Source organism: Triturus cristatus, chromosome 7, assembly GCF_964204655.1.
Source record: "Triturus cristatus chromosome 7, aTriCri1.1, whole genome shotgun sequence".
Classification (NCBI taxonomy): Eukaryota; Metazoa; Chordata; class Amphibia; order Caudata; family Salamandridae; genus Triturus; species Triturus cristatus.
In genome coordinates this window covers 271,322,611-271,350,070 of record NC_140590.1, presented here as the reverse complement: position 1 = coordinate 271,350,070, position 27,460 = coordinate 271,322,611, and the positions used below count along the sequence as shown (strand labels likewise).

General features: G+C 43.0%; 1 protein-coding gene across 8 annotated transcripts in view; it reads right to left on the bottom strand.

Annotated features, from left to right (window-relative positions):
- LOC146809390 (carnitine O-palmitoyltransferase 1, liver isoform-like) overlaps window positions 1-27,460 on the bottom strand; it is a 406,858-nt gene that overhangs the window by 211,326 nt on the left and 168,072 nt on the right. For 7 of the 8 annotated variants that reach the window (XM_085616202.1, XM_085616204.1, XM_085616208.1 and 4 more), the window contains 2 exons: window positions 9,632-9,739; window positions 6,545-6,632 (listed from right to left, as the gene is read on the bottom strand). In XM_085616202.1, coding sequence (XP_085472328.1) covers window positions 6,545-6,632; window positions 9,632-9,739 — 196 coding nt within the window. The remainder of the gene's footprint in view (window positions 1-6,544; window positions 6,633-9,631; window positions 9,740-27,460) is intronic. The other variant, XM_085616209.1, reaches the window with a different exon arrangement.

The following is a 27,460-nucleotide window of genomic DNA, read 5'->3' as shown; positions in this document are numbered from 1 at the left end:
AAAAAAAATCGCAATTCACAAGTTTTCATAGGCTGCACTTTATTTGTATTTCAAACACAAATTCTACACTGTACAAAACATTCTATTTAGTGAGACAACTTGGTTTTCAATATTTTAGAACACTAACGCGTTCTCCATCCTTTTATAACGATGATATCATGAGTCACTTACAATAATAATGTCAGAGGCAATCAACACATATGCATCACTCTTAATGTGAAGACCAGCTAACATGTGTTTCACAGTATCGAAGTCCTGCTTATTCAGGGGTGTGTAAACAAATTAGCAGAATACATTCATTATTATTGTTTAATATTACAAAGAAACAACAAACAACTATCCATATATGACCAGACAAAGTAAAAATAGAGATTTAAATCATACATGATTCAAAATTCTAGTATTCATTGCACACTTTTATAACATCCATCTGCATTGTGATATAAATACTCAATGTCATCATTAGCACTTATTTCCATGCAATTACATTATTAACTTAGCAAATAGTCATCAAATTCATTACACATTATAATCTCTTTCCCATATTGTACAAAAACTGCCTTCTATTTCTACTTTTCTGCAGGTTTTACATAGCATACATCATTTATTTAATCATTTACTTAAATCCTATAGAGGCTGGCAGACTTGTCTGTTAAAACAAAGACTGCCCTCAATTACAAAAGGTAACACTAATTTATTTATAGACCACTTTACAACAGACTCTTCAGTACTCTAAATCTTCCCAAAGGTACATCCACATCTTTAAAGAAGAAATGTTCTAAAGATTTATTCCGTAGCATGACAAACATATAAACAATTAAAGCTTCTGTTATTGGTAGTACTTTGTACTACTGTACAAGCACTTATTCTTTGTGAGACTGTACACAGCATTAAAAGTACTTTAAGAACCTTGGAAGTATTCTACATTAATCACCCAACACTTAAGCTTCAGGATTTCCTTTCGAAGATGCTGGTCTATGATATGATTTGTTCAAGCACAATTGGCAGGAGTGTGCCGCACTTTCAGTGACTGTCGCCACTGCTTCCTGGGTCATATTTATTCTCATTTTGAAAACCACCAATGATATGGTGGTGTGATATAGTGAACACACAGCACAATCCAAATCACTGCTTGAATTAGTCAGCAGTAGATTTTGAACTACCAGAAGGGTAAACCTAGTTAAAATGAGATCTATATTGTGTTTACATTTGAATTTAAGGTGACTTCACCATAGGCCAACACCTTTAAAACAAATCCTGAAGCTTAATATTTAAACATTGAGCAATTACTATAAAAGGCTGTCAGCGTCCTGATAGTACTATCTACACTCTCAACAAGTTGAATAAGGGTAGTATTCCAAGAATAGTAGATATTAATCTATATATCTAACATTGAAGGAAGGTTGTAATGTTTTTCATATTATTGTCCTGTAAATGTGGATATAAACTTAGGGAGATTTATGACTGCTTAAGATTCTGGAGTAAATTGTTCTATAAATAAATTAAAAGGTATAGTGTGGATTATTTATTGCAAATTACATGTAAATGTATTTTATGCGGCCCTTTGCATTAATAATCTGATAATTCCCACAGGATTTAAGTAAATGGGTAACTACATGATGAATGCTATGTAAAACCTGAGGATGCCCAAGAAGAGTGGAAACAGGATTTTCTTTTTTTATACAATCTGAAAAGACATGACAACGCACAATGGTTTAAATGATGTTTTGCTCAGCTAGCAATGTAATGGTTTGGAAAAAAAGTACTCTGGCTTGTATTGTGTATTTGTATCACATTCGGAACAAAGTGTGTTTAATTTCATTTTGATAAATGTGTCTTTTTTAAATAATTATTGGTTTTTACTGTTTGTCGTGTCTGGAATGTTGTTTCTTTGCTATGCTCAACAACAATACTGAATATCTGCTGTTAAATGTTTTAAACAGTCTTAAAGAGGCAGGACCTCGATACAGCGAAACGTGTTGGCTGTTCTTAATTTTGACAGTGTTGCATATGTGATGGCTGCTTCCAATATGATTAGATTACCATTGTTATACGCGGATAGAGAATGAGTAAATATTTTAAAACATTGAAAGCTGCATTGTCACTGTAAAAGCAATATATTTCGTACAGTGTTGAAGTTAAAAGTGGTTATACATTTTGAATACAGATGAAATGCAGTGTATGAAAACTTATTTCTGTGAGTTGTGATTTTTGAGCTAATTGTTTTTTAAAAAGAAATTCCCAGCTACGAATGTACCTATGGTCTAGTTCAGTGGGATTCTAGAAAGGGAACTATTTGATCCTCCCTTCCCTTTTACTCTCTTCAATAAACCCACAGAATATTGTATTTATTAATAGCTGTACATTTGCATAGAACACAAGCAAGAGAAAATTAGATCAACTCTGTCCAAAATGTTTAGTGGCTTGGCTATTTGGTTAGTTATGAAAACCCATGACATGTCCTGACTGAGAAAAATCAGGTAAACTCATCCTTCCTTGGCTTATAATTACTGTAAAGAAGAGGTGAGTACAGAGGCAGATGCATCCGACAGCTTTGACACATATACCACAAACTAACAAACGCAGCAGACTCTGGTTAGCACAGTTTGAGGGAAGATCCAGCAGTGCCTTCTATAATCAAGACAAAGCCAAAGTGTATCTCCAAGTGACAGATGAATATTTACCATGTGATTAAATGTACAACATCTGAGGAGACATGCAAGTGAGGAGTTAGAGTAAAGCCATTCCCGTCTGAAATATCTATCCTTCAGATACATGGCCATGTAACTGACAGGAGACCAGAAAATTGCACTACATCAATATACCTCCTTGATTGGTGACAGAACATTTACAGACACCAATTTTCACCAAAGAAAACTTGATTACAGTATGACAAATGTGTGACATTTCTGAGAATTAACACAGTTTACAGCAGCATAGGAAAGTCATCTTGCCATCCTAAGACAAGCTTATATTGATGTTGTTCTGTTAATCATTTAATACATCACAACTGCAGCCAGATACTAAAGCAGTGGTAGATCCCATTTTAACAAGACGTGGAGATTAGTAATCTCACAAGTGATATCCCATGCAAATTGTAATCCAATTCAACATGTATTTATTACAAGTGAACAAGGGTGACTTAACACGGTACACAACTGGATGACTTAAAGGACTTAGAGCCTGCACATCTACATGTCTGAATCAGATTGGAATAATCTTCTAATTAGCAATTAGTGGAAGACACAAATATTTAGAGATAGTTAAATTATGGAGTACATTACAGAACTTGGATGCAGCAATATCCCAGTTCCAAACATGCATCCTAATCCTTCTGAGAATGGCTTGACATTAATTTGCAAGTAAACAGTAGATCTTTAATTTGCATGCAAAAGTTTGAGGGACTCAGTACAAACTACCCTTTGCACAATGCATAGCAGTTTAAAATAATCTACTTGGCAACAAGAAGCAACAAGTTGAATAAGGCCAAACAAGGCTCTGGATGAGGCATGTTTGACCCTTCAATAATGTGGCTCAAAGGGTGTTGTGAGATTCAAGATGTAGGCTATTACTGTAATCCAGTCTGGATAAAGGTTTTTGCAGTTTAAATACGCTGTCCAGGCTCAAGGAGTGGTAAGCAGCGATTTAGAGAGCAGAGGCAGTAAAACAGGGTGCCTGAACTGCTCTACCCTGACACAAGATTAAGAGTTGACGACTGAGGAGGATGCCAACATTTCTCATTGTAGAGACTGATTTGGAACCAGCTCTTATTACAATTGACCACAATTTAGCCTCCCCAAGATGGGGAATCTAAAGTTGTGAGTGAGACCTCTGTTTTAAAAGGGTTAATCTTCAGAAAGATACTGGCCAGCAGCAGGCTGACCATTGCTAAATATTAACAGAAGGGGATTTTGAATCATAACAGTCACAGTAGTATTAGCATCCATAAAAGCAGGCCTGATAAAACTTGCAATAATTTTGCAAGTGGGAGCATTTAAAGAGTGAACAATATGGTTGTTAATATTGAAACTTGAGGTTCGCCCCAGTGGATCTGTTAAGGACTGCACTAAAATGGGAGAAACATGATTGTTTGAGATTTTTTTTAACAGGAAAGGCTTCGCCTAATACAGAACCGCAATGTTACAGTAAGAAAGTCTCTGTGAAAGAGAGGGCCACCAATAATTACCAGAGTGTTTGTGCTCTACCATTTTGGTGTTCTGTCCCAAAACTCTTGATCAGCAGCAGTAGATTTGAGTAGTTTGGCTACATACAGAAGCAGGGAAATAAGTGAAGATTGTCAAAGTCGAACTGATTCACTGAAGATTTGGTGAGACCCCCTACTACTTTCCAGTCATCAGGAAGTATGACTAAAACAAGTGAGCATTATGTAAGATTTCATTGATCAAAAAAACGATCACAAGTACTAGAGTCTGCAAAATCATACTCAATTATGCTCATGGGTAAACTCACAGATAAGCAATTTGGGAATTTCCTTCAATATAATTTCTCATACTTGCCACAGATAAGCACTATCACATTAAAAGTCCTTCCTGAGTGTGTGAGTTAATCACTCTTGTTTCTCGAAATGCTCTCGCACTGCTCTTTTTCTTAATTAACCATACACGTCTCCTAACAGTCTAATTATAGATACAACCTTGTAGCACAGAAAATCTGTGCCAGATGATTTTACAGGACCAGCGCAATCGTGCTCTATGCATTGCATATCAGCCTTAGTCAAGCCGTATGAAAATATTTCCTTATACCTGTGTATAGTACACTGGGTAAACCCCGGAGCTTAAATTACTGCATTTAGATAGGGGATGGTAAATCCGAATAGAAGCAATATACTATGCTTTTTATAAAAACCACCTTGAAAAGAGGCCACAACGAATCAATTATTGGGCTTTGTTCTCAAGCATCACTAAGATTCTTAAGTTTAAAAGCGGACCAGGCTATATACTGGGAACATACAGAAACAATGTAGTAAACTGCACACTATACAACACTACCTGTGCTTTTGTCTAGCCACTCTACTTTGTTTTTCTTCTTTTCCCCTTCCCATTTTATTAGTGTGCCCACCTGCAGTCACATCTGCCTATGAAACCTTTCTTGCTATTAATTCATATTATAAATACACATAGCCTAGGTATGTAATGTAATACTCCAATGTGCATATTTTTTGTAATTCTGATTTAAGCTAGACATTTATTATCTATACATTTATGTGCAAACAGTGTTTCACTTTTTTGGTCAGAGTGTATGAAGTTACCAGTCGGTTGAATGTGCTGCATGACAAGTGTGCTTGTGAAGAAGATCTAGGCTCCAGCCATCTTACTTCAAGCATTATTCAGACTGCCAGGGAAGTGGACAGTGTGATGGAACATTCATGGCATGAAGGTAGTGGTAGACCCGTATGAATCCAAAACCCTGAGAGCTTTCGGAGATCTGACATTAGACACAAGAGTCACGGCATGTCAGGTAATGACTTACGGAGTCTTGGTGAAAACTATGGATTCATTAAAGGGAGAGGGAGGTTTCTGCTGAACTACGCACAATCAATTGCCTACAGATGCTTCTCAAGGAAGGGATGCGCAGGACGATGGGGACATTACAGTACAGAAGATTTGGCCAATGCATACACTGATCATATGGACTTAAGGGATAAATGGTCACAGGATGTTGGTCTAGACCAAATGGAGAGAGGCTGCATACTGGGCCGCACTACAAGGTGGAATTTCTCCATTCGGAGAAATACAAAAGATGCAACAGCACAGATGCCACAAGGGCTTGGTAAAATATACTACTTTCCTTTAATAATGTAATGCCAAATCCACCATTAGCTTGCTTATTGCTGGTGGTCAAAGATCTAGCATGAATGACTGGGAGAAAGGGAATAGGAAATGTTGAGCATCGCACCCAATCGGCTGGAGTGGGAACCCTCACTATACGAATCATTCCCAAACATGCACACAATATGCTGTCATGGCACATGAACTCCTGCTCCCCCCACCCCCCATGACAGCAATGTATGTGCCACCCTGAACAGACATAGATACTGATAACCTCTAGCAGACCCCACTCACATTGTTTAAGTTGAACAACAGGAACGTGAAAAATTAATTTTGTTCTGCAGCGGTTTGGAAATATAGGGTATGACGTACTACTAAAGAATTCTGGAATATATTACACGCATCAAGTTATCTTCGTCAATGATGAGATACTTGGAACAACTGCTCTGACATGTAATTTCTTGTTTAAACTGAACATTAATAAAAACGGCTTCTTACAAAAAAGTGATTTCGCCACCAGAATTAAAGCATTGTGTATTCTGAAAGAAGATTTCTATGGAACGGTTGTGTGTTGTGCCTCACTGATTAAGTAAAAGCTTGTAACCAAGTGAACAAAACCTAAAGATAAAAAGAAGAAAATGGAACAGCAAAAGATAGAGGAAAAAAAGAGAAGAAAAAAAAAAAAGTTGAATCCAGCTTTTTTCTGAACCACCCACCACCATTGCGGGGCCTCAATCACCCCTACTTGCACTCACCTGTTTCTTCTCTGGGAATGCGGGTGGTGTTAAAGGAGCGTTCCCACTGGGCGGAGCACAGCGGGATTATGGATCCAGGGACCCTGTTCTGTGCTCGGAGAAAGGGGGCAGGGAATGGTCATGCAAGGTCAACGCCGAAAAGGTGCCCATGAAGAGGAGATAACAGAATGCAAATAATTGACATTGATACTAAGTACATTTTCATAATAGCGTCAAACCTCCCACAAACCCCTTGTCCTGATGACTGCCCTGACCCCTTACTCCAGCGGATAAAAAGAATCACTTTAGAATGGAATTCTGCATGTTTTTATGGGCGACACAGGAACACTATTTCACTCATATTGCACAAAAAATGTACATTATGTGCAAAATATCAACAAAATATTTTCAGAGAAATTCTAGGATTCCGGGCAATTACCATGCAACATTCTACAGATTTTTTTCAGGAAAAACAAGCAGTGTCTAAGATTGCTTCTTTTGTGACTTTAAAAGAATTTTGGACATTTCAGAAAAACAGTACAAAATACAACATTTTAAAAATAAATGGTCCCATAGGCTTCTAGAAGTCTTTTAATGAGAATTACACTTCTGATCCAATAATTATTAGCCACACAAAAGTTCAACAAGGGCAAACTTCGTTGAGACAAAAACGGGGTTTAAGGTCACTAGTTAGAAGGCAACTTTAAGTACCCCTCTTTCTTGCTACATAGACCTGAATGTCATACGCCACTTGAATAAAAAGGGAAGTGCAAAAGGTGAGAAATTTTAAACTAAGATATCTGCTGTTTGGACCAAGGTGTTTACACTGACACGTTACCATTTCCCAATTTATAGGAAGGCCCAGGCTAAATGAGTCCGAGTCTCTACAGACAAAATTGACAGACCGTATTCCAAAATAAAACTAGCTTTAGGAAATGCAAGATCAAGATGTCCGGTCCAGTCCATGGCATAAATTTGGCAAATGAAGCCCATCTAGGAATGGACTTTGCTAAAAGTATGTAATCCATTCTGTTACAGGTCAAAGGAGACAAACGACTGAATGTGCTTTCAAGTAATTTATTACTAGAATACCATACTAGGTATGTATGCAACTCTCCAACCCTAGAAGCTGGATGAATATTTCAACATGAACAGCACAGAGTAGCAAGCCATCACTAGTATCGACACACAGCATATGGGGATATGTCCTCAAACAAAAAACTGTGTAACTGCTCTCTCTCACAGAGAAAATGGGCTTTGGGGGAAGAAAAAAAAGCGCAACAAGATAAGAATCAAAAATAAGAAAAACAGCCTACACCTTAATCTCCAAGAATAAAACCTCTGTCGTTCTCCATGAGGAGCAAATGCTCAAAATATTCGGGCCAGTGCATGACTAACATTTAAGGGTATTACAAGAAGCTAAGATGGATATGGCTGAATGAGAGAATCTCACTTTTTAGAGCTCTTTACCCAATCGAGAAAACATCTGGCTTGTTCATTTTTCGGAAAAACATTACTCTTCCTTTGAAGAGTCCCCTTAAGTTTTGCTGGTTAGCAGACAGTGGCATGGATGTTCAGGTTCTGGACCTCTTTGTAAATAACCAACAGCGTCCTGATCAGTCATTCATCAGATCAGGATCTATAGATTCAATAGACTGACCATCCCACACACATTAAAGCTTTTTTTCCTGCACAGCTGCTCGCAATTTATCTCAAACTTCAGGTGATCTCAGTCACCAATACACTTCCACCACTAACTTCACCATCTGGGCCTTACTTGGTAGACTAAAGGTCTTCACCAGATAAGCCAAACGTGTCATCTCTTGTTCAGCCAGTAGCTCTTCAGTCGGTTTGGTCAGTACATCCTTATCCAGCAGATCAGAGAGCCCCTCTATAACGGGCATCTGTGCATTGTGAAAGCTTTCAATCTATGATTCAAGTCCCATTTCCAAGATATGTTGTTGGAACTACACTGATGTCCTCTTGGTGGTCTCTTTTGCAAACTGGATGTGCTTGAGAGAGCAAATTCTGCATTTTAAACAGCTTTGCTCCAAACCGTTCACAGCTAGTATCTCCATTTTAAATTTCACAGCCACAATAGTCTATTCAGTGTTGCTCAACATGGTGGTGGAATAAGCTTGCAGATGATTAATTGATTTCAGAAGCATCCTCGCACCCTTCTACACCTCTAGTAATGTCCACTGTTTTATATGGGCCCCTCAGTTTCCCCTCGCTATGTAGAATGTAGAATTTTGGGCTTCAAGAATTAGTCAGCTCCAGTGTCCTTCTGCTTGTATGACATTTCTATATGCCCATAAAGACTACAAAGGATGGCCCTACTAAGATCTAGTGGCTCCAGTACAGAAGTACTGGGTTAATGCCTGTTCATCGAAAGCACGGTCATGGGCCCGATCATCCGCGGAGGCCTCAGGATCATTCATAGGCAGTGTTTACTTTCTGTCTTTGTGGATCAGCCATTTCACACCTTTTTATTTTGCCACACTGCACATCTATCACCATGGGGCTAAAAAATAAGCTAATGTAGGTTGGTGGTGACCAAATAATCTTCACACAAATATCTGGTGACTGCCACTATCCCCCCCATCTATATGTTCCCGGCTGGCCACCCTCTCTCATGAATGGTATCTGATGTGAATAACATCTCTGTCAGCACCACTACTATGGAGTTACTGGGGTGCCACAACAGGTTACAGCATCATTAGCAAGTATATCGGTATCACTTAATGGATACTCAGTAGTTTTCTATGTCTATAGAGCAGAAAATACTGCCTCGCTGAGCTCTAGGACTGGAACAAGGATAGAGGTTCAACATGGAGGACAGGCGATTGCAGACATTTTGAAGGCCGGCTGGCTCTGGGGATGTTTTTCATACATAGCGAGGGAATACTTTCATTACATACATAGGAAGTTTGTTTTCCCTGTATGACAGTTTCTCTATTTAGTCAGGGGAGGCAGTTTATATGTTAAAACATACAATATGTTACTCTTTAAAGTCAAGGTCACAACGCTTCTCTTTACATAAAGAGAACTATTTTTGCTTCCCAGAAATGTGCAGTCGCGATTAGAAACACTTCCAAGCTTGCTTACCGGCTCTATCTCCTCTCTGGAAAGCTTGCGTCGGTATAGCAGTAGGGCATGGACTGTGTTACCTGCTCGAGCCGCCTGGATTGGAGTAGGAGTAACATAGAGGAAATCCTAAGAATGGGAAAAGGTAAATTATTAACCACAACTGGTACAACTGAAAAAGACGCGACATACACGTTGGTATGCCTAATGTACAGAAGTCCTGCAATTCTGAATTATTCTCTAGTTTGTTACCCATATCATTCTAGCTATATGCTGAAGCCCTTATAACATTTGTGAAAAATGTCCTATAAACCTGTATTTGCCTAAAATATTTGGTCACAGAGGTTCCCCAAGAAAATACAGAAATAGAGGAGTGGGTTAGATGTTAACCGGCATGAATTACAGAATAAATACAACTATTTCTTTCCATCCCATACAGTCTACAATTTTTCTAGATTGACCTAAGCTTGGACGCACACCAAAAGATTGCAGCTGAACAAAATGAAGTGGGCGGAGGCATAGAAAACAATGCTTTAGAATACAAGACTCTGGGAGGACTGGCCCGGTGGGCAGATGAGTAGATCGACAGCTTTCTTCTCATGTAGTCAACAGGATTTGTCCACCAAGAGGAACCAGCAGCATACACACTACAGCCCTATTGTCACGTGGCCAGTGTCACAGTTACCATTTTCTGTAGCAGAGAATGATTCAGCTGTGTGGTTAACCCCTTCGCTGCGGCGCGAATTCCGCCGCAGCGCTGGGGGGGTTTGCGGCGCCGCTATGCTCATGACGGAACCACGCCGTCATGAGTCACGGGCGAGCTGTGCTCATGACGGCGTGGTTCCGTCATGACTCCACCCACTGCGCTAATCGCCCGCACAGGCGGGCAATTAGCGCCGCGTGGGAGGAGCGGCCGCCAACGGCCGCAGCATGACGGAACCACTCCGTCATGAGCACACGGCGCCCATGGCTCATGACGGAGTGGTTCCGTCAAGGGCATGCAAGGGGTTAATACATGGGGTTATTTTACTGCCTATCTCACTATCTCAGTTCACAGCCTGCATGAATCACTATCCAGTAGGTAGGTTTGAGCCCCTCTGCAGTATATTTATTCATGAATTGTGGTTGCTGCCATTCACCTACAGATGTTGCGCGGATAAGGAAATTTCTTACTTGGGAGGATTGCGATTCCACAGTGGGACATTCCTTAGTGTGTAAACAAGCTAAATTGCACAGCACCTGTAACGTTTCAGGCCCTAATCTGGTTTGTTTTTTTAAAAGGTACACCAGTCCCAACTATTATTCCCGGACTAACTTCGCTTTCTAATGGCAGTGATCTTATTTTGAATAACCACGATTGCTGCGGCTTATGGGCCGGCATCCCGTATATAGTAACGGTTTCACAACATGTTACATGTTGCAGCAATGTCCTGTTTCCACCCGCGCATGGGATTATAGATGGAAGACATCCATTACAACGCAGTCTTCACACCGCGATACGTTTACAACGACTTGCCCTGGATGGCGTCATACACTAAGGAATAGTATGATTTACTATTCCAACACCTTCCCTACTGTTACGTAGGCTGGAGTTGGACTAGTAAATCATACTATTCCTAAATCCAGCGCCTCTAGCGCAAGTCGTTGTAACGACTTGCGTAGTAATGACCCCGTTGTAAACGTATCGCGGTCATACATTCATTGTAGATAGTTCACTTTGGCCTTCCATTCCAACTTTGAAAACAGATTTCAATAAACTAAGCAGACTTAAAGCGACATTTTTTCAACAAGAAGTGGCTCTCACATCAGCGCGAGAGACCTTCAAATTACAGGTGGCGAGAACCGCAAGTGAGATACACTCACTGCTAAACACGAATCTCCCACTCCATTGTGGAGCATTAATACACCAACTATTTAATGTTTCTGATACTGAAGGCCTTGCCCACTTTTTTAAGCTTGTGGGATCCGGCCTTGTTTCTTCTTTTTAGACTATTTTTGGAGTGATACCAGCCTTTATCCATTCTATTTTTTCCAGCGCCATCGGAGGGTTTCCCTTGGTGCGCCTGTTGATTTGCGGTGTGCTTGTTCTCTTACTATTGCTTTGCAATGGATGCTCGATATGTGGCTATGCCAAACCCGGTCCAGCTGCTGCTGTACCATGATTGAATGTGGCAGCTTTTTGGTCCTATGCCAATGACGTCCTTTGCCAGCGACTACTGGCTAACCTTCCGTTATGCCTATTTCACCTGCGTGCAACCAGTGTTCCACTGCCTCCGGTGCCCTTTTCAGTGGGCCCTGGATGTCTGCCTCTCCAATACCACACACGCTGCCCTGGATTACGATCTGTTAAAGGCCCGTGACCAGGTATGTGCCACGGGTAGGCGTTCATTGTGCGGTCCTTTGCTTGGACCAACGGCAGACTTGACTGCCTGTGCACAGCGCCTCATCGAACGGAGTTTCATCGAAGTTGTTGCAGGTTGCCCTGGCATGCTCCTAACAGTCTCTGGATATGAGGAGCATGTGTGATCGTTTGATCTACTAAACTGGAAGGCATACCTTTTTACTATGGAAGGAACAGCTAACATTCTGGAGTTCATGGCTTTCCGTTATTCCAGCCACATTTTCGACGCCCAAGACTACCTATGAATGGATGGGTGTTTAAGTGCCCAATTGGCGAAATTGTTCACCCAACATTTTTAATTCGCCGTCATGACTGTCCTAACTGGAATACTATTTTGACGCTTTGCCTCTGCTTATTTTTAATTTTTTATCCTAGCATAGAGCTAAAGACCTGGCCAAGGGGAGGGTGTCACGTGGCCCATAGGGACATTGTCGTTTTACACTAACTTAGCACGAGCACGTTGCAGCTTGCCTGCTGCTTTTGCACACGTTACTACACGTCTGTTTTTGCAATGACTGCTTTCACATGAGAACTCTTCGCAGTGTTCACACTCTGCATGTTCGTCGGATTTTAACTAAACATTATGTGCAAGGTCAAACAACAATGCCCCTTGTTTTGTTCTGGCAAGACCTTAGACAAAACATACTGAGGCAGCTGTTGTTTGTACAACATACTTTGGTTTTTAGTGGGGTACACAAATTAGGTGAGACACACCTGGAGAGGGACCTTTCCAGGGAGAAGAGTGAGACAGCACCTATGATGTAGATCTACCATCTATAAGCTGAGGTATGGGGTCTGCTGACAAAGCCCAGAGATCTTCTAACATATTATAATACTGCTTCTTAGCAAGGGGAGGGAGGATAGGCTCCATTTACTTTTTATGATGACATCATCCTTCAAGATTGATGGACTAGCTACTATGGTGACTGTTTTTATACTATACATTTTCCTGCTTATCGTGGCACGTATACTGCATGCTAGGGCACGTTAGTTAAAATAAATATTTTAAACTATTTTGTGTCTCTGTCAAATCTTATTGTGGATGAGTGCAAGAGTGCGAGCAAAAGGGTGTGTCTTGTTACTGCGATTCCTGACAGATCTGGGAGTGTTGTGTTCTGGGGTGTCCAATCATTTGCTTCTCTATGGGTGAGTAGGTTAGCAAATGAGACACTATAGCTAGTCGGTCCAGGGCTCGTGGGTACTAAGGTGGTAGGAAGACTCAGTCCCTATACACCAAGATCACATAATCCTACGCTTAGTTCTGTGTTAGTGCAGAATCCCTGCAACACTATCTCGTGTGATGCCAGTGCAGCGCAGCAACGTCTGAACCAGACGTTTTAGACGGTGGGGGTAGCGAAGCAACGTCTGAGCCAGATAGATTAGATGGTGGGGTAGGTGTGAGGCGATATAGGGACGTAAAGTGATAGCGTAAAACAAAAAGGTACACACACTGATGAAAAGTAGCAGCAGGATTTGTAAATGTGGTGAGAAAGAGGCAGAAAGAAAGAGAGAAAGAGGTGTGGTCCACTACAGAGGACTGTTGAGAATGTTTCCCTAGGGGACCATAAGAATATCTTGCTTGGTAAGAGCCAGGAGAAATGCAAAGCTCATCTGGAACCCAATTTACGAAACATCGTGTTGGAAAAAAGTACACGAAGTGTAAGCAGAAAGGAGCTAGATGTGAACGAAAACCAAAATGTTATTAAAAAACCCAATTTCAAGCAGGGGATGAGAACAAGCCCAAAAGTGACAAAATCAAAACCTTGAGGATAAAACAAAGATTTAATGTTTGCAATGGAAAACCTACATTTGGAAAAAAACTTATTGCATCCAAGCCAATCTGGTTTTCACCCCAGTTTCAGTATGGAGATGGTGCTAGTGGCAGTGGTAGATTACATCAGGGGTGCCTAGTATGTCAGGGGCAGAGAGGTGCTGATTATGCTTGATTGATCAGCGGCCTTCGACACGGTACCCCACTTCACTCTGCTGGCATGTTTTCAAGTCATTGGAGTTAGGGGGCTCACGTAGGACTGGTTTGCTTCATTACTAGAGGGAAGAGGTCAGGAGGTATGGTGCACCACCCTGTTCGTCTGGGTCTAGTGAGTTGCAAGTAGGAGTGCCACAGGGCTCGGCTTTGAGCCAGACTCTAACATTTATCTCACCCCCCTTGTTTATTTTGGCCGTGGCCCTGGGAGCAAACATTATTTCTTATGCGGATTACACACAGATACTATTTTCATGCGGCGGGGATGAGATGTTCCTGGGGAGAACAAAAAAATCAGAATCTACATAACCGCTATCTTTCAATGGCTGTCACACCATCAGCTTAAGTGCAATGCAGAAAAAAACAGAACTACTGGTCTTTGGAGTAAGGGCACAAGAGTCCTGGCAGTCCGTCTAGCCAGTTGAAGCTCCTCCTCCACTACACCAGGCGAGTGAGCTGAAGAACGTACGCATTACATTTCATGGTGAGCTATTCCTTTTGTCTTAGGTCAATCCAGAGGTTGGAACCGTTTTGGTCTGCAGCGTGCTTTGAGAAAATTCCTGTACTTTCTCTTTCAGCAAGGAAACCGGTATTTCAGGCCTTAACATCGAGGCTTGACTATAGTAATGCATTGTATGTGGGCCTGCCTAATTTTCTGATTACAAAATTACAGGTGGTCCAAATATAATCAGCCAGACTCTTCTCGGTCTGCCTTCGAGAATACACGACTGCCCCTATGTAAGGGAATTGCACTGGCTTCCGATAAGGAAGAGGATCCTCTAAGACCCTGCTGCTAGTACATTGGGCTCTCCATAAGTGTAGGGGTGTTTATCTTCGAACAAGGATCGGCATTCATGTTCAAACCACACGTTTGCGCTCTGCCAATCATTTTCTGGCCAAAACTCCAAAGATCTGGCGGTCCAGGACAGGAGACCAGTCCTTTTCATTTTTAGGACCCTCAACATGGAACAAACTCCCTCAGGAGTTACGCAGAATCTCAGCCACCTCATAGTTCCAGAAGAAACTGAATACTTGGCTTTTTAATCAAGATCAATAGGGAGGCCCCTTAAGTGCTGGTCACCTTGGATGCAAAGTGCCAGGACACTTCTATTAGTAACAGAGCACTTTCTAAATCGATATTACATTAAAAGACAAGCACTTGCAACACCAATAGGTCTGGCTTTAACAAGTTGGTGAGATTTTTTTTTCAACAGCAAAGCATATAGCACGAAAGAGAAAAAAATGCATACCATTTAAATGTGAAGCCACATGCTTGCAATTATAATTAAAAAAAATAATCATTATATATAATTTTAATTGCATAGTATGGGTGCTTTCTAGCAGGCAGCTTATTTTGTTCATTTCAGGAAAGGAAACAGTTACTTATACCTGTACCTAGTTTGTGGTGTGTAGCGCTATTGATTCAAATGCTCTGCATACTCCTGCCATCTGGTGTTTACAAGTTGCTTTTCTTTGAAGATTTGTTTTTAAATCACAAGATCTGTGGCTACTCCACCCTTAGCCCACAATGCATCAGGGCTAAGACTCCACTATTGTTTTCCATACAGCACGTGAGTACTATAAGTGCAATGTAGTGTTGAAGACATAACAGTAAAGTACTCTGCATTGTGTAATATGAAAGTGTTATAAAGCATCTGAGAACACTGCCAGCGTCCAAGTAGGAGGAACGTCGCAAGTGAATTTACAGCACAACATGCTATGAAAGGAAAATGCTACTTACCAGTATGCATCTATTGTTGGAATGTTGAGTTGTAGTTCCACACTTATGCATAGATCACCATCTGGTGTTGGGCCCGGATGTTTGCAGTTTGTTGTTGTCCTGGAAAGTCTTTGGAAGTCACAGGATAGGTGGCTCCTCCTTTGGACAATAGTGCGCATGGGCATCGAATTCATCGTCAGATTGTTTTTTCGCCAAGAAGGGAAATGATGGAGTTTTGTGAGAAACAGAAAAGATGTCCATGTATGTTGTATCTAAATAAGATAATACTGGAACAGATAAAGGTAGCCGGGGAGGTGGGTGGGCGTGTGTGGATCTATAGCTCTACATGCCAAGAACAGATGCATACTGGTAAGTAGCATTTTCCGTTCGAGGCATGTGAGCTGTAGATCACACACTTATGCATAGATTGCATAGCAGTACTCCTCCTTAGCGGCGACCACCAGTGTCTGTTGCAGTAGTTTGAAATAGTGTTTTAAGTACAGCTTGGCCCACACTAGCTTGTTGTTTTGCCTGCACATCTACACAATAGTGTTTTGTGAATGTGTGCGGTGTAGACCATGTAGCTGCTTTGCAGATGTCATCTAGGGGAATGTTCCCTAAGAATGCTATTGAAGCCACTATCTTTCGGGAAGAGTGGGCTTTAGGGGGAATAGATAGTGTTCGTTTTGCCTTGCGGTAGCAAATTTGTATACATTTGACGATCCACCTTGCAATGCAATGCGAGAGTTTGATATGTGATTGTCTTTAGCCCCTTCGACGCGCATGACGGAACGGTTCCGTCATGCACGTCGGTTGCGCTGTGCGCATGACGGAACCGTTCCGTCATGGCCCCGCCCGCGCACGGAATGTTCAGCGTGGCGCGGAAATCCGCGCCGCGCTGAAGAGGTTAAGCGGCGGTGAGAAGGATACAAAAAGTTTTGTTTTACGAAAAGGTTTTGTTCTGTCTATATAGTGAAGGAGTGCTCTCTTTACATCTAGTGTATGAAGAACCCTTTCTGCTCCGGTTTGTGATTGCGAGAAGAACACTGGCAACTCAACAGACTGGTTCAGATGGAAGGGAGAGATAACTTTAGGAAGAAATTTGGTATTTGTTCTGATAACCACTTTGTTATGATGGAGTTGTAAAAATGGTTCTTGAATGGTTAGTGAAGGTGAAAACAATATATCAATATAAAAAGGTTGCTTATCACGCATACCGTTCTACTGAGCATAGTATAACGGTATACATGATAAGCAACCTTTTTAATTTGAATAAGGTGCACAAAGAAGGAATAATAAAGTTGGTATCGTGAAAAGTGAAACCTTCTTCAATTTTAGATTCACTTTGGTCGCATCGTGGGATGTGATTATTTCACTACCTAACACCACATTTATTTGTTTTTGGACACTTTATATAATTTTTTAGAAGCGAGATGACAGCCAATGATGATAAAAGTGGGCATAACTGGTGAGTACCAACCAGCAAGCTCGATTGGTGGTGCGGACTTGGTGTCATCTTGCTTTTTCACAATTTTTTGGATAATTTACTTTATTGATTCCTCCTGTATTTTGGACAGGGGAGATAAAAAGTGGGGACTTTCAATTGTAAAAGCAATTTTTAGTTTGTTTTAAAATTGAAGGTATAAAGCTTGTGGTGACTACCTCATATTGGAAAGGAGAGGCGTATATGGTACTAAAGAAGTGTGTATCTGCACCTCAGCTTATATTGATATATTGTTTTGATACCTTCTAGAATGTATTTACATTGTCAATTGAGTGGAGGGCGACCCGGTGTCTCTTTTCCCTCTGTAGCTCCTTGTTGTTTGTATGTGCATCTTGAATGGTTAGTGCCTGTAGTTCACTGACTCTTCTGAGAGATGTAATGGCCACAAGGAAAGTGACTTTCCTTTTGAGGAATTGTAGTTCGCATTTATGCAGAGGTTCGAATGGAGGACCCATTAGTCTTGTGAGGACGATGTTTAGATTCCACACGGGCACCCTAAACAGTGATAGGTGCTGTCTATTTTGTAAGTAAGCTGAAATGGCAGCGACATGTAACCTAATTGATGTGTATGCTAGGTTACATCTCTGAAGATGCAGAAGATAACATATGATGTGCTGAGTGGAGGCTTCCAGAGGGTTGATGTTGTTACTGTTACAGTATATAACAAATCGTTTACACTTGGCTGCATAGCAGGCCCTAGTGGTGGCACGTCTAGCCTCTTTGATAACGTTGATGCAATCAGGGGGAAGATTGAAGTAACCAAACTCTAGGACTTCAGGGAGCCAGATCGCTAGGTTGAGCTGTGCTGGATCTGGGTGTCTGATCTCTCCATGCTGATGTGTTAAGAGATGTGGGGAGAGGCGTAGCTTTTGGTGCAGGACTACTGATAGTTCCAGTAATGTTGTGTACCAGGGTTGTCTGGCCCACGTTGGAGCAAGTAGGATCAGTGTGAGTGACTGTTGTTGCAGCTTGCGTACATCTAATGAAATGAGTGGGAGAGGCGGAAAAGCGTATGCAAATCTGCCTGACCAATTTATCAATATTGCATTGCCTTTGGACAATGGGTGTGGATATCTGGCGGCGAAGCTTGGCCATTTTGTGTTGTAATGTGTGGCAAAGAGATCTATCTCTGGCTGCCCCCACATTTGGAAGAATGGTTGGAGAACTTGTGGGTTAAGTTCCCACACGTGAATCTGTTGTGTCTGTCGACTTAACAGATCTGCCATATTATTTTGAGTTCCTGGGAGATGTTGTGCTAATAGGAAAATGTTCTGAGGAATGGCCCTTCTCCATATGCTCTGTGCTAGTTGAGAGAGCTGGAGAGAGTGCCTTTGCTGAGGTGTCCATGTACCCTGTATGGTGTGATGAAGTAAATGAGCTCCCCATCCGGTGAGCGATGTGTCTGCTGTTAGTACAATCTGTGGAACCGGCTCCATGAACGGTCACTCTTTGGAAAGGTTTTGAGTGTTCCACCACTGCAGAGAGCGATGTGTACGGCCGTCTACCAACACCAGATCGGTCAGCTCACCTTGAGCTTGGTTCCACCGAGGTGCTAAGCATTCCTGTAAAGGGCGCATCTGGAGTCTTGCATGAGATAATATGAATATGCAAGAGGGCATCATCCCTATTAGTTGCATGAACACTCGAGCTGGAAGTGAATGTTGCGGTTGGAATCTTGCTATAAGAGCTTGCATGCTTGGTATCCTGGCTGGACTGGGATATGCAAGGCTTTTTGAGGTGTCTATTGTTGCGCCCACATATTGTTGGATGTGGGATGGTTGGAGGGGAGACTTTGGGAGGTTTATGGTAAACCCCAAGTCGTGAAGTAGTTGTATTGGGGCGTGTGTGTGATTTACACACTGGATATGTGACTATGCTTTTATGAGTCAGTCGTCTAAATATGGGAAGACGTGAATCTGTTGTCTTCTTAAGTGGGCTGCTACCACTGCCAGACATTTTGTGAAGACCCTTGGTGCCGTAGTGACTCCGAACGGGAGGACCTTGAACTGGTAATGCTGGCCGTCTACCACAAACCGAAGGTATTTCCTGTGAGCAGTGTGAATGGGAATGTGAAAGTAGGCGTCCTTGAAATCTAATGTGGCAAGGAAGTCGCCTTGTTTAAGTAACAGGAGGACCTGCTGAAGAGTGACCATATGGAAATGGTCTGATTGTATGTAGAGGTTTAATGGACTGAGATCCAAGATGGGTCTCGGGGTTCCATCCTTCTTTGGAATGAGGAAATACAGGGAGTAAACCCCTGTGTTCTGGTAGTGAAGGGGAACTGGTTCTATGGCATGTTTTTGTAGGAGGGAAAGTACCTCCTGTTTTAGAAGCGTTAAGTGTTCTGCGGACATTGGACGCTGTCTGGGTGGAATCTGCGGGGGAGTGGAAGCGAGCTCCAGGCAATAACCGGATTGGATGATTTGTCTCACCCACCTGTCTGTGGTAATGGTGTTCCAGACAGCTAGCAACTGTAGCAATCTTCCCCCGACCGGAGTAGAGGGGTCCGGGGGGAGTGGAGGGAAGTAATTGTTTAGGGGTGGAGGCGGTACGAGTGTTGGTAGTTTTGCCTCTACCCTTATTGTTATTGCCCCTGTAGCCGCCTCTGAAATAGCCTCTTGCAGATGAGGTCTGTGTTGGACTTTTGTACGAAGTGGAGGGGTTTTCTGTGGAAAAGCCTCCAGAAGCGCCTCTGTAAGAGAAGCGACGAAAAGAACTTCTGGGAGCTTGCGATTGCAAGGCTCCCATTGATTTGGCAGTGTCGGTGTCCTTTTTCATCTTTTCTAAAGATGAGTCTACGTTGGGTCCAAAAAGGTGTTCCTGATCAAATTGCTGATTTGATATAGTGGTTTGGAGTGGACCTCCGGCTTGAAGCCGGAAATGCGTAGCCATGCATGTCTGTGTAAAAGGACGCTGGTGTTAATAGCCGGGGAGGCTGTGTCTGCAGCATAGAGAGCACAACGAATGGAGGTATTTGTTATGACTTTGCCTTCCTGGATGAGATCATTAGCTCGTGTCTTGTATTGATCTGGAAGGTGTTGCAGTAGGGTCTCTAGCTCATCGTAATGTGCCTTATCATATCTTGCAAGTAAAGCCTGTGTGTTGGCAATTCTCCACATGTTAGCTGCTTGGGACGCTGTTCTTTTTCCAGACAAGTCCAGCAGTTTTGATTCTTTATCAGGAGGTGGGGCATCTCATGTGGTTTGCGAATTGGCCCTTTTCCTGGAGTTGGAGACCACTAAAGAATCTAGGGGTATTTGCCCTTTAATATAAACAGGGTCAGATGGGGCAGCTTAGTATTTTCTTCCCTGGGGTTAATGACTCTGGCCCGTACAGGATCCTTGAACCTCTCGGGAGCATGTTTGATTACCCCTTTTAACATGGGGAGAATGGCACTGAACCTTTGGGATGGTTCAAAAGTGTCCAAAAGGAAATCTTCCTCTATAGGGTCTGTATGTAGGTTTACCCAATGGTATTCTGCTGCCCTGTGTATCAGTTGAGTGAACACTATAGTGTCCTCAGGACGGGATGGCCTAGATGGGTAGATGTCGCCCTGAGGTGTGTCTGGGACATCTGGTGTGTCGTAATTTCCCCATGGATCCTTTGGGGGACCAGGAGGACTGGGTTCCCCTAAAGGGTGATCATCCCCCATGTCTTCAGAGGTGTCATTATCATCTGGAGGTGGAGAAGATGGTGGCGGAGGTGAATACGGCATAGGAGAGTGGTGTGGAGGGGGAGGAGGAGAAGGAATCCTTAATGGAGAAGTAGCAATGTCTCTTTTTCAAGGGAAGTGGAGCTGGTACAGGTTTGTCCATTTTCCGTTTTTTGAAGGGCTAAGTATGAGTTGCCCTGTTTTAGGGTCTCTTTGGAGAGTTTTTTGGGTAGGATCCGGTCTAAAAAGTTCGTCTTCCGGCATGTGTTCTTTCGGTGCTGACTTTGTGGGTGCCGGATGTGTATTTGGAGGCTTTTTGTGTTCTTTAAGCCTGGAATCGGGAATTTTATTCGATCCCGATAGTGGTTTCGGTACTGACAGTTTTTTCGGTTCCGGTGGTTTTTTCAGCTCCGTAGGTCTGTGCTCAGAAGGCTGAGAGCCCGAGGTTTTTGGAGCCGGGTGTTTGCTCGGTTCCGAGGATTTTTTCGGAACCGGGGCGTCCGTGGCAGTGGGTTTCAGCGCCGAAGGCGTCGATGAGGAGGTAGGCTTCGGCAGGGAGGAAGTCATCTGTTTCTTTTTCAGTGGCGGGGATGAAGTTTCGGCACCGACTGCAGGCTGGCTCGATCCAGAGTGGCCTGAAGGCTTTTGTACTGGCTTCTGTGCCAAGCCCGAAGGCGGGCGTGAGAAGTCTTGTCCCGGTGTGCACCTAGACCCAAGGGCGAAGGTGTGACCGAAGCCTTTTTGGGAAGGGGGGTGGAGAGGGGTTGACGTCAGTACTTACGACCCACAGCTCTGGAGTGAGGTCTTCGACGTCTGAGTCGTCGACTTCGGAGGAGCGGACGGTGCTGTGTTGGATTTGCTCCTGCTCCGGTACATTGATACCTTCCTGGAAGATGTTGTCGGTGATGGATGTCGATGATCAAGCCATTGTTCTTCGAGCTCGAAGGTCCCAGATTGTCTTCTTGGAGCGGAAGGAGGCACAAGCTGGACAATCTTTGGCCTTGTGCTCAGGTGAAAGGCAGAGGTTACACACCTCATGAAGATCTGCGTGTGGAAACTTGGATCCACATTTAGGACACTTTTTAAAAGGAGTCCTTTCCATGAGTCGAAGGCCCAATGGCACAGGTAGGCCCGAAGGCCTGCGTCGAAGACCGGAATCGAAGATTTTAAGGTCTGGTAGAGATGCGCGTCGAAGGGGAACGCGATCGAAACAATACTGAAGTATGGGTGAGGATTTTGCATCGAAAAGATGATCGGTAACGACACCGAACTGGAGCGCGATGAACACATCCGAACCCTGATGGCGGAAAAAAACAATCTGACGATGGAAGCTATGCCTATGCGCACTATTGTGCAAAAGAGGAGCCACCTATCCCTTGACTTCCAAAGACTTTCCAGGACAACAACAAAGTGTAAACATCCGGGCCCAACACCAAATGGCGATCTATGCATAAGTGTGTGATCTACAGCTCATATGCCTCAAACAGAAGGTTATTGTGAACTGTTTTCCAATAGTAGAATTAGTGGCTGTAGGTACACATGGTCTGCATAGACTGTAAAGCAGCTCGACCCAGTACCACACATCAGTGGATAGGCAAATGCCTTTAAGTGCTGTTCACATAACCACACTAAAATGTTTAGCCACACACAATTAGTGGCTCCTAGCTGTGCCATACAATATGGCAGTCAATGTGCTTCCTGTGTTACTGCTGCCTTAGTCAAGAATAAATGGGCCCAGGTTGGGGAGAGCGGACTAATTGTTATGGTGGCGGCTGGGCCAGGTTAAGTTACAATGTGTCATGAAGTCCTCTGTCACAAAAAACAGGAGAGCAGTATCTAGGAGCAGCCTGCCTCTCTCTCCTCCTCAACACCCGAATCCATCTCATCGATGTTGCATACATATAAACAATGACAGGAGACCAGACCAGCAAGGTGGATCCGATGCCTTTTTGGGCCAGGAGTTGTTGAATGGCTGCAGGTTAACATTTTTCCTGTGCAGCCGCTCCCCATCCGGATTAGGTGGTGTTACGAGACACAGCACCTACTCCAATCTACTTACTGAGTGATGGGTGACCCAGGAGCATGGTGTGTCATTCATCCAGTTTAATCCCATTCACCCAGGATTGGAGTCTCTTCCCACCCGAGGTCAGTCTCAATCAGACCCTGCAGCCACCTGTCTTGATGATGATACAGCCTGAGGCCCAGGGAGGTGAAGACATCTCTCCATAGGGTGCCTGTGACCGTGACTCCAAAGCATGTTGAAGCTACATGTTAGCTATGACCATGGTGCTCAAACACACTGGCAAAGCGGTAAATGCTGAACCATTTCATTTAGTGCTCAGAAGAGAGCAGTATGGACAGGCTATTAACTGGCTATTGACAGTGGTACAACATGGAGCAGCTTTCCAGACCAGCCTTGGCTGCATGTATACGAGTAAACTTAAAAGTTAGTAGCATAAAATCTTACCAATACTGTAAATTATATGTAGTTAGACGTGGCACCTCCACATCTCAGTCAACACCCCACCCTTCACCCTCTGGTTCCTACTCAAATTCGTCTCTCAGTCTTTGCCATATATTTCAACTTTTTCACTTACCAAGTTCAGAGAGACTAATTTGGAGGATGGGCCCACTGTAATCAATGGAGATGAATGGTGATAAAATTGTTTCTGGGGGCTGAGGATGGTTTTTCAGGTGGTTGATCCTATTGAGAGACATTTCAAGGGTGAAGATGAATCCGAGAAGGGCGACATCTTCAAGCCTTGGTACCACACTGGTTCTCTAGTGTTATTGCTCTATTGGTTCCATTTAAATCCTTCTGCATTTTACTTCAAGGTTTACTAGACTTTCTTGTAGTAAGTTCCAGTTTCACCCTTTTCCATCAAACCACGTGGCCACAGTGTCTGAACAGTGTTAGCTGTTAGCAGATGCATGCTTGTGGAGCTAGGCAGGGCTGACCTGCAGAGCTGACACACAAGTTGACCATTCCGGAGTTAGCCCATGGGACAGTATGGAGCAGCAATGAAATGCTGACACCAAAGCCAGACAGGATGCTATGCTAAACAAATTGTATATTGTATTGATGCCAGACAAACATGAGTTGAACATTCCAGAGTTAGTCCATGTGACAGCACAAACAGTAACTGAATGCTGACAGCAGAGGCTGCCAGGATGACACGATTAGCAAATTGCATATTTTATTGTATTTATATAGCGCTTACTACCCCTGACAAGGCGTTAAAGCACTTTATGGCGAGTAGCACACCACTCTATAACCCAGGGTTAGCAGTTAATCTAGTGGCTATTGCGATTAGCCATGTGCACTCAAGGAAAATTGCATGTGTTTACTCCAGTTACTTTGTGACACATTATATTAACACCGGTTAGATGTGTTCATTAATGGGGGCGATGTGATTTCAGCTGAATGGATGATGAGATAAACAGGCTGAGAGGAGGTCATGTTAAATTTAAGAGATAGGGTTTTTAAAGAGGTTGTGATCTATGAAATTGGGTATTAGCCAATTGCAGAAACACAATAAGAAGGACCAGCATAAGACCGAGAGGAGGCTACACTCAGAAATAGAAGGCATGCAGAGGATGGAAGGAAAGGGTCACTCTGAAAAAACGTCAATTTTCCATGCAGGATTTTAGCAGTATAGTGGGAGAAGGCTTTCTGAGATAGCAAACACTCAAGAGGATATAAGCTGTAGACCATTATACATAGTGCACCATATCCAGGGCAAACAGCTTAAACATGCAATTCCGAGCGTACACATCATGTAAACATTGCCCTAGACTGTTGTGTGCCAAGCCTATTTAAACATTGTCTGGAGTATCACAACCTTGGTGCAGGGTCTGTATGCTGCATAAACAGAGTTGACGCTGAAACAAAGAAAAGATCTTATTTAAAGATCATCCCACACTAGGCTGTAATTAAAGGTTTTTTCACTTACAAAAAAAGTTATTTGGCACTGGCTGAGAGGGTCTCGCCAGTGCACAGTTAAATTTAAAGTGTATGTTGTGTGTCTTTGTGTATGTGGACTGCACATACACGTGCAACAGGGATGGATGTCTGTGATTCCATTTTCAAAGCCCCTGACCTGTTCCTGTGCACAAGATTGGAGTGATGCTGTTTTCCCAGACAGTGTAAGTGTATTAGGAGAGATACAGGAGGGAGGAGATCTAGACAGTAGAGTGAGGACAAAGGAGAAATTTGATTAGGTCTTTTTGAAAAGAGTGGCACCTGACTAGTCTTCCTGTAGCATTGTCACTTGGTGGATAGTGAGGAAGAAGGGAGCTGCAGTCTCTATTGTTCAGAGTGAAAATGGTCTTTAGGTACGACCTTTTGCCTCCTTCCTTGTCACGGTCTTTATAGCCGCTAGCCAGGTGCTGATAGTTCACACCTCTTGGTGCCTCTGCTGTGGGTGCTCCAGGCTGGAGACTACCCTGTTGTGAGGAGCAACACCCCCACACAAAGGATGTGTATGCAGAACAGGGTGGAGAGGCAACTGAAACAGAGGTCATCCCAAACCAGTTCTCCTGCCAGCAGATTTCTGAAAAAAATAGTACATTCACCTGCTCAGGTACGTTGGATTTGGTCAGTGAGCATGTTTTGCTTTCACATCTGTCTGGTGAATGTAAACTCCAAGCCTGGAAGTCGGATGTTTATTTCCAGCCCTCAGCGAGGGCACACGCCTGGTTGCCAGAATCAAGAGGAATGGTTCATTTTACTCGTAAAACAGACTTCCTTCTACAGAAATGCTGCTTTTCAAACCATGAAAGTAAAAGCAACCATACAGAAGAACACGAAAATGCATGGAACCAGACAACACAGGACTCAGAAGGAACTGTAACACTAAAGAACAGGAGAATGCATGCAAGCAAACATTCCAACTTACCCACCATTCAAGACAAAAGTGCAAAGCGAGCAACAAGGTCAACATGGGGAAACTAGCAAGACATGACAGACCCAAGCGTGTTGTGAATTTAACACACAATTTACAAATCAACTTCATGAGAAGATGTATTTTTTAATTCTAAGTTTAGGGAAACCAAACTCTAAATCTCGATCTCTTCCCAATTGAAAGTTACACTTGTAAGATGTTACATACTTAAAACAAAGACAAAGCAGCAGCGTTTACCCTTTTACAAAACTAAAATCCAAGAATACTCTAACCCAGCCTCTCCATTCCTTCCAACACATTTCACCCAATGAATTTATGGACCTGGTTAAAGCAAGCAGACCTGTCGGCAGTCCTTCCCTCCTGTGTCCACCACAAACCTTAAAGACAATTCTAACAACCTGTGCTGCCACTCCAGTAAGAAGAATCATCGATGACTTAGCTACTGGAATAGTTCCAAAACTCAAAATGTCATACATACGCTCATTACTGAAGAAAACAAACTTGGATCTGCTGAACCCGGACAACTACAGACCGATTACAAATGGACCTTTCCTCGGCAAACTGACAAAGAGCCGCGTTCGCCCAGATGTCACAGTTCATTGAAGACAATGCCATACTTTTAGACTTCCAAACGGGATTCAATCCCGGAAGAGGCACAGAATCTGCCCTCCTTGCCATCTGGGATGACCCGAAGAACACAGTAGACTGCAAGGGGCTGCTGCGCTACTTCTCTTGGATCACTAGGCTGCCTTTGACACGGTTGGCCATGACACTCTGATACAAAGACTATGAAGCAGGCATAGAGGGGACTGCTCTAGACTGGATCGCATCCTACCTTTGCAACAGAACTACTGTCATCCATACCCCACCGTTCTCGTCCAAACCATACTCCACAAAAACAGTGGCCCCTTAAGGATCTATCATTAAGCCCATGCTTTTCAACATCTACATGAAGTCATTACCGGTACCAATTAATGAATTTCACCTCACGTTCTATAACCATGCAGATGACATGCAAATACTCCTTCAACTGGAATGCCCCAAAGACATTGGAAACTCGACAATTTTAAGTTGTCTCAGCTCCGTGGATCAATGGATGACGTGGAGCCATTTCAAATTGAATGCTTCCAACACAGAAATACACGTGTGGCGATTGGAAACACTATGACCCGCTTGCCGCCTGGCCTGATGATGTAGGAACACCGCCTACAGTATCAAAGTAAGTAAGAAACCTCGGAATGACCATGGACTCCAAGCTATCGATGAATGCCCAAGTGGACAAACTAGCAAGATCAACCTTTGTTACTATAAAAACTCTGCGATGAATCTTCCTTCATTTGGGATTTCTACACAAGGTCCAAGGTACCATCTCCCTTGTTCTGTCCAAACTTGTTTCGCCAATAGACTCTACCACGGATCACCTTTAACAACCAGGGGTACTTCAGGCCTAACCTTGCCAAGTGCAGCAAGTATGGAAGAATCACTTGCTCTTGACCTTGAGTCGGATCAAGAGCGTTGTCCCTACACCAAAGGTGAAATCTCTTCCACTTGAAAGCATAAGACTTTCTAGTGGAGGGCCTCTTTGCTTCACTAAGAATGTCCATACAGTCAGCCAAAAGGTCTAGATGTCCGTACTGGATGACATCAGGAGCCATGCAGTCAACCGGAGTGAGGGGAGGTTGGGA